Source organism: Microcaecilia unicolor, chromosome 6 (assembly GCF_901765095.1).
Source record: "Microcaecilia unicolor chromosome 6, aMicUni1.1, whole genome shotgun sequence".
NCBI classification, from domain to species: domain Eukaryota; kingdom Metazoa; phylum Chordata; class Amphibia; order Gymnophiona; family Siphonopidae; genus Microcaecilia; species Microcaecilia unicolor.
The window spans coordinates 71,288,472-71,300,692 of NC_044036.1; the positions used below are offsets into that span (position 1 = coordinate 71,288,472).

Below are 12,221 nucleotides of genomic sequence, written 5' to 3' on the forward strand. Positions count from 1 at the left end.
AAAATCCACTATTTCTGGGATAAGCAGTATAAACTGTTTTGTACATTTTGGGGATCTTGCCGAGTATTTGTGACCTGGATTGGCCACTGTTGGAAACAGGATGCTGGGCTCGATGGACCTTTGGTCTTTCCCAGAATGGCAATACATATGTGGAGTCTTGCTAATAAAATTAATGCTAAAACAAAGGTAAAAACAAACAAGAGTCCAATCACAGTGAGCTTAATATTGTGTGGTTCCAGACACTGCTGGATCAGTGATATGGTGTTCTGAGTCTGCAGCCGTGGTTCTGTCGGTAGCATCAGGCCAATGATAGATGCGAATGTCTTCCAAATAGACCCAGGAAGTATGGTCCTGTAACTTTGCTGCTGTAGCTGACAAGGCCTCAATTCGAAAAGGTCCAACATACACAGGGTCTTTCCAAGTTTTGTGGGTGTAGTGTTTGCAGTGAAGTAGATCTCCTATTTTCAAGGCCTACTTTGAATGTAGTTGCAAAACCCACAGAAAGGCAGTATATCATTTCTAAGGCTCGTGTCTAAGTGCTCCAAGGAAGCATTCAGTGGAGGGATGTGCCCATAATGGGGATGGTGGAGTGGCCTAGTGGTTAGGGTGGTGGACTTTGGTCCTGAGGAACTGAGTTCAATTCCCACTTCAGGCACAGGCAGCTCCTTGTGACTCTGGGCAAGTCACTTAACCCTCCAATGCCCCATGTAAGCCACATTGAGCCTGCCATGAGTGGGAAAGCATGGGGTACAAAAGTAACAAAAAACTCCTCTATTCAAAACAAATCAGCATCAACATAAGGCCTCAGTTTCCACACAACTCTTATTTTTTTTCAGCACGTGTATACAGCCCTTTGGTTTTATAAAAGCTTTTTACCACATGAAAAATAAGCTTTACCTTTGGGAAAACCTTTTGGTTACAGCAGTAGGCTGAGAACTAGGGAAGCCAAGGGGTCAATTGCTACTTCATTCACAGATGACCCCAGTGGCCTAAGGCAATGGTTCCCAAACTGTGCAGCACCGTGAATTCACGTTGGAGTCACGGGATATTTTAAGGCCCCTCCAAAATGGGTGATGGGATGCCCAAGTCCCACTAACTGAAGAGGTCTGCTGCCCAAACTGCCTCTCCATGCTGCCTAAGAGAAGGAAGTTGGCGGTGGCTGGGGTAGGGGGGTGGGAGCTTGGGCAGCAGATCTCTTTAGCTGGCAGAATTTGGGCATCCCCACCAGCAAAGGTGGGACTCAAAGCTGCGGTGGTGGTGGTGGCAGCAGTGGGCGGTGAGGGAGAAATGCTGAGAGGCAATATGTAGCCCAGGGGCACCGTGAATATATTAGGCACTGTGAACCAAGAAATTTTGGGAATGCAAGTCACATCACCCTCAATTGCACCTGATGCATTATTTAGGGCAAGATTTACTGACCTACACTGATGTGCATGATTGTAAATATGGTACTTTTACAATAATGGGGCTTCTGTTAAATTGTATTAACATGAATAAACATGCATAAAAAGCATGCATATTTCAACATGGATCAAGCACAGGCATACTCATGGTTGTAGTCTGGGCGGGAAAGGGAGAGTAGTATGTTTTGTGAGTATTTTATAAAATATGCAGGTAAGTCATACCCCATCAGTTTGTAACTTGAGGGCCTAAATGGCGTGCACAAACTTGAGTGCATGCCCAATTTAAGTGTGCACTTTAATTAAGTAACGAGCCTTTATTGCCAATAATTGGCAACAATTTGGATTTATATGTGTATCTTACTAAACACTCAGATTATATAATTTACCTACCATACATGTACCTTATTTACTACAATATCACCTTGTATTCATTCATACCATGTATTTGTTCAGACCGGAATCGGCTAATGCCGTTAACGGTAATATGTAAGCCACATTGAGCCTGGAAAAAGGTGGGAAAATGTGGGATACAAATGCAACAAATAAATAATATTAGCACTTACATGCGTGAATGTTACCGTATTTCTGTCAAAGTGCTAGTTGGGCGCAAAGTGGCATTCTATAGTCGGTGCACAACTTGCACAGTGCACAGTTGCAAGGGGGCATTTACATGAATGGGGCATGGGTATCTCCCACATTACATACACGTGTTATAGAACAGTCAAGCTCATTTTCAAAGCACTTAGCCTCCCAAAGTTCCATAGAAACCTATGGAACTTAGCCTCCCAAAGTGCTTTGAAAATATGCCTCTATATAGTCATTCAGACACCAAAGTGTGGCATTTAGGCATGCGCAGTCACGTCTTCCATAGACATGGTATAGGTGGATACACCTACATGTTGGCGTGATTTATGCTAGTACTCTAAAATGAAATCTGGGTGCCCAGGTCCCATTAAAGAATTTGCGCTTAACATCCAACATTTTGGTGCTTAATGTTTGGCGCACTTTATAGAATCGCTCCATAGAGTACCCACACACATTTACACCAGCATCAGGGCACGTGTAATGAGCTAGATTCTATAAATGGCGCCTAAAACATCAGCGCCAAAAAAACCCTGCTTAAGCAATATTCTATAAGCCACGTCTAAAGTCCAGCGCAGTTTATAGGATAACACGTAAGTGGAGAGGTTGTGCATAAATTTAGGCACTGCTGTCTGCACCAATGAAAAGGCGGAGCAAGTGCCCATGTCTAAATTTACATGCGGAGCACCCATATTCTCGAATTGTGCGTATAACACAAAACCACGCCCCTAATCCGCCCTGAAACGTCCATGACCCTCCCATTTCCCCGCCCCCTTTTTTGGGCCATGCGGAAATTCTAGGCACGGGTCCTGCGATTCATTTTACGCATCTTAGCCCCAATAAATGTTCATTAAAAAGCCAATTATTGGCACTATCTGGCTCACTATTCTATTAAACTGCGTGCGCCGGGTTCGCTCCTGAATTTGCGCGCACAATTTTTGGTGACTTTTATAGACTTAGGGAAAATGTGTGTGTTGAAATTTGCTAGAACTGGTTCTGCTTTGGTGAAGCTTTGAATTCTGTGGCAAAGAGGTGATACCACCACTTAGAACATGATTTTGTTGGAAGCATAAAACAGTGTTTTAGTCTCTATTACAGCTCAACAACAGACCTGCTCGCTGGTGACCATGTCCATTTATAGTTGGACTACAAAGTCTGTTTAAAACATTACACTGTTGTCACAGAGCCAGCCATGGTCACATGTGTAGATTTGTGGCTCACGTATAAAACATTAACTGTCAGCAGGAAAATGCAGCTCTGTTGCAAAGTGCTCCTCACAGCATATGATGTCATGCCTTTCAAAATTAAAACAAGCCTGTTTTACTATACAAAGCAAATAGTAAGGATTCTGGCCAGCTAAAAGTGTATGATTTACAAATAGTAGGCACCATTTGGATCTTTCAACATAAGAAGTGCTCCAGCTTTCTGCAAAGTTCAAACGATTTCATTTTGGCCCCGGTTCTGTCCATTCCCATCTCACAACAAAAACTATTAAACTTAAACAAGTACCAGACCTATCGGAAGCTGGGCTCACTCATATTTTAGTTCTGGTCAGAGACCACACACTTTACTTCTCAACCATGCTGTATATTACTTCCCAGTTTAATGCTAATAGTTTTGTTTTAGCAGGCCACTAGGCCTTGCTAGCGCAGTAACCAATTCAATACCAGAGACTTTGGCCAAAACCAAGGGGCCCTTTTACTAAAAGGTTGCCGCGTGGCAACCCAGAACCACCGCTGGCCCAACGTAGCCGCTGGCGGTAGTTCTGCCTGCAGTGTGCATTTCCAGCACTGCTGGATTAAAAAAAAAATACACCATAGCAAGTTCCGTGGTAGTGCGAGAGCCTTTACCACCATCTCAATGAGTGGCAGTAAGTGTCCCCCCCCCAACATGGCCACACAGTAAATGCAAGCTTATTGTATGGCCATGTGTTTTGGGGGGCTTTTTACCCACTGCAGTAGAAGGGCCCTGGCGTGCAGTAAAAGCGGTCACCACCGCTACCACAGCACCCTTTTTATCGCAGCTTGATAAAAGGGCCCCCCAGTTAGGGATATGTTCATAACTACAACAGATATGTACTCTTTACTCGAGGGCTTTGGACCAGTTCTCAAAGTGGAACTATGCATTGATTTTTCTTCAAATACTGCCAGGGGTACAAAGTACACAAGGCCACACACACCTGCTTTTTTGTGCAGGTACAATTTTGCTTGAAAATGTACAGTGTCCCAGAACCTACAAAAGTCACTCAAATTTGGATTCCAATCCCAAATCTGCAAGGAAACTAATCAGTTAATGAGCTGTTATCAATTAACTGGCACTAATTTGGATTTCCATGCAGATCAGCCAGCACGCCATAACACTGTGCACCTAAACTGTCTCGCGCACAACAGAAAATGGGGCGTGGCCATTGGAAGGGGCATGCGTGGGTCAGGGGCATTCCAAAAATTTAGGCACAATGATGTAGAGTTCCAGGGTTTCACACCAGGATTTACACCAGGTATCAGCATGTGTAAGTTGGGCATGGGAATTGACATAAAATGCTATTCTATAAAGCACCCTCAGCCCAGAGCACTCTTTATAGAATAGCGCTTTGTGCTGATTTTTCCCAGCACCCAAATTTTTACATGCAGCGCAGAACATTTGGACTTTTTGCCACCTCGAGAACGAGGACCGTTCAAGGAGCCTATTTATGCGGCTAGAATACTTTATAACTGCAGAAGCTGCTTTGAAAACTGGTTTTCTCCATTCAAATAAAACACAGATAGATCTACCTTGCATTTATTTTTGTTGCTAGTCTGCGAATGCCTGAGGTGAAAAAAATAGTGCGAAAACGGAGATAAGACAACTTGGCCCGGATATCCAGAGAGTTCCAATGGAAAAGAGCAACTGCAAAAAAGGCTAAATGGCGTGTGGATTCAAGTCTTGTTATAACGGGGGTATAGAAAGCTGATGAGCCATAGAAGAATGAAGTGTCCAAGCAGGTCTACAGAGAGTAATAAAACATGTCAAGTACAAAGGGGCATGGCAGTGAAGGGTTTTAAAATGTCAGAGTCAGAAGCTTATGAATTATGTGGTACTTTATAGGCAGCCAGTGATGCATTTGCAGGAGGGGAATTACATGATCATAATGATGGGCACCAGTGAGTAAGTAGATTGCTGTGCTCTGGACCATTTGAAAATCGGAACAAGTGAGGTTATTAAATAAATTTGCTGCAGATGACACAAAACTATTCAAAGATGTTAAAACACATGTGGACTGTGAAAAATTGAGGGCAGACCTTAGAACACTGGAAGGCTGGGCATCCAAATGGCAGATTAAATTTAATGTGGACAAATGCAAAATGATGCGCATTGGGGAGAATAATCCAAATCATAGTTATTTGATGCTAGGGTCCACCTTAGGAGTCAACACCCAAGAAAAAGATCTAGGTGTCATTGTTGACGATGTACTTGGATCTTCTGCCCAGTGTGTGGCGGCAGCCCAAAAAGCAAACAGGACGCTAGGAATTATTAGGAAAGGGATGGAAAAAAAGACCAGGAATATTATAATGCCTCTGTATTACTCAATGGTGTAGGGAGGGAGGCAGGCAGCACGTGATTGGGTCCAGGTAGCGTTTTTTGAAAATGGAGGCAGAATAAATGGTTGGATCGGGCTGGGGCAAAGGGGCAGAGTGAGTAGGAAGGCAGTAAACGAGTAGAGGATAGCCTAATGGTTAGTACAGTGGATTGAAAACCTAGGGAACTGGGTTCAAATCCCACTGCAGCCTAATGGTTAGAGCAATGGGTTGAGATCCTGGGCAACTGGGTTTGATTCCCACTACAGTTCCTTGTGGCCCTGGGCAACTCATTTAACCCTCCATTGTCCCAGGTATAAATAACCTTACATTGTGAGCCCATTAGGGACAGAAAGGTACCTGCAAAAAAAAAAAAAAAAAAAGAAATAGTATATGTAAACTGCTTTGACTGTATCTACAGAAAGGTGTTATACCAAGTGTTGAATAAACAAACATGAGGGAGGCAGCAGATTCAGAAGGAGATGTTGTTTGGACCTGGAGGCAATTGCCTGCCTATTTGGCAGGAGTTGAGTTGATTTGAAGTGTTTTAAAGGGGTGGTCTAATATTTTTCTGTTTCCTGATATCACCGAAGAGGAAACCACCCATCTTCTTTCCTCCTCGAAATGCACCATCTGTCCCTCCGACCCCATCCCCACCAACTTACTTAACACCATCTCTCCTACTGTTACCCCCCCCCCCCCCAACCATCTGTCATATCCTCAACCTCTCTCTCTCTCCACTGCAACTGTCCATGACACCTTCAAGCATGCAGTAGTCACACCACTCCTCAAAAAACCATCACTTGATCCTACCTGTCCCTCCAACTAACACCCCGTTTCCCTCCTACCCTTCCTCTCCAAGATACTTGAACGCACCGTTCACAGCCGTTGCCTTGATTTTCTCTCCTCTCATGCCATCCTCGATCCACTTCAATCCAAATTTCGCCCCCTACACTCGACAGAAACGGCACTGTCTAAAGTCTGCAATGACCTGTTCCTTGCCAAATCCAAAGGTCACTACTCCATCCTCATCCTCCTTGACCTATCCGCCACTTTCGACACTGTCAATCACAACTTACTTCTTGCTACACTGTCATCATTTGGGTTCCAGGGCTCTGTCCTATAAGTACATAAGTAATGCCATACTGGGAAAAGACCAAGGGTCCATCGAGCCCAGCATCCTGTCCACGACAGCGGCCAATCCAGGCCAAGGGCACCTGGCAAGCTTCCCAAACGTACAAACATTCTATACATGTTATTCCTGGAATTTTGGAGTTTTCCAAGTCCGTTTAGTAGCGGTTTATGGACTTGTCCTTTAGGAAACCGTCCAACCTCTCCTGGTTCTCCTCTTCTCTCTCCCACCATACCTTCAGAGTACATTCTCATGGTTCTTCCTCTACCCCCATCCCGTTCTCTGTTGGAGTTCCTCCTGGATCTGTCCTTGGACCCCTTCTTTTTTCAATCTACACCTCTTCCCTGGGCTCCCTGATCTCATCTCATGGCTTCCAATACCATCTTTATGCTGACGACACCCAGCTTTATCTCTCCACACCAGACATCACTGCCGAAAACCAGGCCAAAGTATCGGCCTGCTTATCCGACATTGCTGCCTGGATGTCCAACTGCCACCTGAAACTGAACATGGCCAAGACCGAGCTTATTGTCTTCCCACCCAAACCCACTTCCCCTCTCCCTCCACTCTCTATCTCAGTTGATAACACTGTCATCGCCCCCGCCTCATCTGCCCGCAACCTCAGAGTCACCTTCAACTCCTCCCTCTCCTTCTCTGCGCATATCCAGCAGATAGCCAAGACCTGTCGCTTCTTCCTCTATAACATCAGCAAAATTCGCCCTTTCCTCTCTGAGCACACCACCCAAACTCTCATCCACTCTCTCATTACCTCTCGCCTTGACTACTGCAACCTACTCCTCACTGGCCTCCCACTTAGCCATCTATCCCCCCTTCAGTCCGTTCAGAACTCTGCTGCACGTCTTATCTTCCGCCTGGACCGATATACTCATATCACCCCTCTCCTCAAGTCACTTCACTGGCTTCCGATCAGGTACCGCATACGTTCAAGCTTCTCCTACTAACCTACAAATGCACTCAATCTGCAGCCCCTCCTTATCTCTCTTCCCTCATCTCCCCTTACGTTCCTACCCGTAACCTCCGCTCTCAAGACAAATCCCTCTTTTCAGTACCCTTCTCCACCACCGCCAACTCCAGGCTCCGCCCTTTCTGCCTCACCTCACCCCATGCTTGGAATAAACTCCCTGAGCCCATACACCAGGCCCCCTCCCTGCCCATCTTTAAATCCTTGCTCAAAGCCCACCTCTTCAATGTCGCCTTTGCCTCCTAACCACTATACCTCTATTCAGAAATATAGACTGCACCAACTTGACATTTCATCCTTTAGATTGTAAGCTCCTTTGAGCAGGGACTGTCCCTCGTTGTTAAACTGTACAGCGCTGCGTAACCCTAGTAGCGCTCTAGAAATGTTAAGTAGTAGTAGTAGTAGTAGGTGGGGCAGTTGGAGAGGAGGTAACCTAGTTGTCACAATTAGCAGTCACGCTAACTGGTTGCTAGGTTTGGGGGACTTATAAGGTAAGAGTCTTACAGTGGAACTGAGTGACAACAACTGAGGCCCATGGTGGGGGGTGGGGGGAGAGGAAGAGTTCACTGGCTGGAGCTGTGTGACATTGAAGAATCTATGTCAGCCTATAGGGCTCCAGCTAGTAGCATGGTGGGGCTTACACAAGAGCAGGACAGTGTCCGGGGAGTGAGTTGAACTCTGGTGGCTGGGAAGAGCTGCCTAGCTAGTAATATGGCGGGTAGCCGCTATGGGCCCACAGTTAAAGGGCTTATGTTTTGTGTAGATCGGGATCCAAGATGGCCGCAGTCTATTGAGGCGCTGTGAGTCGCGCTTTACTTTTGTTTCCAAAATGCCTAAACGACGAGGGCGAGTAGCAGCCAGAGCCCCGCTATCTACTCCCTCCTTACCTGGTCCTATTGACCGCTTCGTTCGACCACAGAGTGTTGCTTTTGAAAGCGGGACGTTACCAGCTGTGATGTCCGGCATGTTAGGAGATTCGGTCTCCCCTGGTTTGGAAACCACCCTTAGTCCCGCTATGCGGATTCCGCCTCCCCAACCGGTTGCAGCAAGCTCCTTTCTTGTTGACTCGATCGGGTCTCCCAACGAAGATGAGAGGGACCCGGAAGAATATCGAGTGGAGGACTCGCTCTCATCTCAAGTTGGAGAAACGCTACCACCGTGGAATGCGGGGAGAGGTACCGAGGAACAGAGAGAGATCCATGCGACGGCATCTGAGAGGTTTGAAATGCCTAAAGAATTAATTGTTAAACCAAAAGAGGTAACTTTAGACAAACTATGGGATTTGGTTTCTGCCTTGGGACAAACTTTTCTGAAACAGGCAAATGAAATTGCCCCAAAAGTAAACTTATTAGAGAAAGACTTGAGACAGCTGGAGGGAAAAACTAAAGAAATGGACAATAAAGCCGAAAAGGCTGAGCAAAGAATTGCAAAATTGGAAACATTACAACCTTTGATGATAAATGACTTGGCTAATCTTCGAAAAAAAATGGAAACATTTGATAATTATACTAAAAGTCATAACCTAAGATTTGTAAACTTTCCTAAGATACAGACAATACCTCCTCTTGATATGTTAAAGAGATACTTCCGAGATGTCTTGAATGTAACAGACCAGAATTTGCCACCATTTACTTCTGTTTATTATGTCCCAGGAAAAGAACTGAATCAAATTCCTGAAACTCCAATAGATGTATCTCTTTTGCTTGAGACTTCTGATTCTGAATTAGCAACGGCCGCAACTTTGGTCGCTACCGTTGCTTTGCTGCCGGATAAGGGTTGGATCTTCCGTCTTTTCTTTCGTAATAGAGAAAAACCCTTTTTGGGTTATAAGATATTATTATTTCCTGATGTCTCTAAGGAGACAAGGAAACGGAGGAAACAATTTTTGCTCCTTAAGTCTGGAATAGTGCAGTTGGGGGGTACCTTTTTTTTAAGATACCCCTGCAAGTGTATAGTTAGACTTGATGGAAAGAAATATGTGTTTACAGAGCCTACGCATGCATCAGCTCTTATAACTTCGAGAAAAAAGGATAACGCTTAATAAACAAGTAATACACCTCAATGGCACTTGCTTAATCCTGTTAATTTTCAAATTTAACTAGATTCTCCTTGTATTCCTGAATCTTGGATTCTCAGTTTATGGACTTGAGTAGTAATGATTTCTTTATAGATTGTTAATCTTTATTGTTATATGGTTTTTTTTTTACTCTTTATGTTCTTTTCCGACCAAGATGTTTTCTTGAATGTTTGATGAAAATGAATAAATAATAAAATAAAATAAAAAAAAAAAGTTATAACCTCAGGGGAAGTTATGGAATGTTTATGTTTTTCTAAATCTGGGAAGGAGGTGGATTACAAATCATCCAGTCTTAAAAATTATTCACTTCAACTTATGTAAGAAATTTATGCTGAAAAACATAATTGCTGATTCATAACAGAAACTTATGTATTTAACTTCTCCGGCTTCTCGTCTGCCCACTACCTCGTCTGCACTTCTCAGCAGCACTGTCCGCAGCCAATTTTGTATCAATACAATATCTATGTCTTTTTTTGGGGGGGGGGGTGACCAGGTAGAAAAAGGAAGGGGGGGTGAAGACAAAAGGGGATATCTGAGAGTGGGATAAGGGAAGGGTCAGTCTCAATGTAAATAGAACAGGCTTCCACCAGGTGCTGTGTTATAGAATTACCCTCCACAGGGCTGGTGGCAGCAGAAGGCCGACATTTATATGGACTCTCTACGTGGCCCAGCAAAAAAAAAAAAAAAACGGGAGTGGGAGCCTCCGAGCCTGTTCTCATTTAGAACTGTGGCTTCTTGCCCTTTCCCGCCCCTTTACTCAGAAACTTCATGCTGTTTAGCAAGGTCAGAATGTACAGAATGAGACCAGGCAGGAAGCATCTGTTCTAAGTCTTTATCAATTTAAGAAGCAAGGGAGATACAGGAGTGCTCAAGGAGCAGGTCAGCGCTGGGGCTCGGAAAAAAACAGAGACTGGGTGAAAGGTCAGAACCTAAGAGCCGATTAAGAGTCAAAATCAGGAAAGCTGGCACGTATACTCTCTCAACAATATCTGAAACACTGATATTCTAAGACCAATGGTTTTATTTATATGGCGGAAGAAGTAATTGGGCATGATCTCCGACTGCTTTCCCATGCCACCTAATTGGTCCCAGGAGACTTACACTGAAACCTGACCTCTCGTTAGCATTTCTCCTTTTTAATATGCGTTACCAAGCTTGGAAAGTTAATGTTATTAACTCCATATGTTGTGTGGGTAAAGATAAGATGACCCTGTGTACTTACAAAGAAAAATCTTCGGACCCCTGAAGCAAGCCTCTTTGTTTTCAGCTTCCAGATTAAGGGCTGTGGGGAGTTCAGAATAAACACCACGGGCTTCTCGTGAAGAGGCACTGTTGAAATGGGAGTCAAATGCAGAGTGACCTGGAGAACAAAACAGACACAAAGCTTTATTTAAAATGTTCCCACGTACTCTTTCAGAGAGCGATCATTTTAAAGGGGAGATAATGGGGTCTGCAGGCAGGCTAAATGAAACGTGCACACACTGGAGTAATGTTCTTTATTCAGGTTATTTCCTGAAACAGTTTTTGTGAGCTTCAGAACAACATTCTGACTCAACCTGCTAAATACTGGTATTAATTTTATAATTGCCCACTAGATTGGCTTTGCTGGATTTTCAAAGGGAAAGTACTCACATAATTTCTCTTCAAAATTTATTCCAGGAAAAATACAGTACCTGTGTACATCTGCAATATTTTTTCCTGCGGTAAAACAAGAATATTCTTTAGAGAATCGAAAAGGTATGCAGATAATTGCAAACCCCTTCCCAGCTCTGCCACCAGGAAACCTTCCTCACAATGCAGATAACCTAAATGTGTACAGGACCTACACGTATATTTACCCGTATACAGGGTGGGCAATTGTATAAAGGTCTATTTCCGTTGGGAAAGCATTGCTGTACCCAGAGAAATGGCTTCGACAATTGCTCTCCACATAACTTGTACACGTTAGAATAAATCTTTATTGGTTTCTTCATTGTTTGGGGTTTTTAAAAAGGTTAGTTACAGTTTACCGAATCTACTATTTCGCTAGGCTTTTTGTTAAAAGTAACCTGCTTTGCTGCTTGGCATATTGTGGTATATCAAAAATTAATTAATTTAAAACATTTACAGCCTGCCAATCCACAATGTTCTGGGTGAGTTACAACAAACATTATCAATCATAAAAACAATACTGTAAAAACATTTCTTGAAATGTGTTGAATTAGTGTTTCACATGAGATGCTGCATAAAGCAGAAGCGTACCCCTTGTTCTTTGGGAAGAGGTTCTGATAGGCCACAACCCTAAGACACTCTTTTGATATCAGACCACCACCTTCCCAAAGGTTAGCCTAACACAGGGCCACAGTCCAGTCGGGTTTTCAAGATTTCCACAATGAGGATACATGAGATTGATCTGCATGTACTGCTTCCATTGCCTGCAAATAGATCTCATACATACCCACTGTGGGCATCTAGAAAACCCGATACAATCAATGGTGGTAAGCCACGTAGA

At 43.9% G+C, this 12,221-nt stretch overlaps 1 protein-coding gene across 2 annotated transcripts in view; it reads right to left on the reverse strand.

Annotated features, from left to right (window-relative positions):
• Positions 1–12,221, reverse strand: part of TGFBR3 (transforming growth factor beta receptor 3) — a 350,647-nt gene that overhangs the window by 171,883 nt on the left and 166,543 nt on the right. For both annotated transcript variants that reach the window (XM_030207075.1, XM_030207074.1), the window contains exon 3: positions 10,953–11,090. In XM_030207075.1, the coding sequence (XP_030062935.1) occupies positions 10,953–11,090 (138 nt within the window). The remainder of the gene's footprint in view (positions 1–10,952; positions 11,091–12,221) is intronic.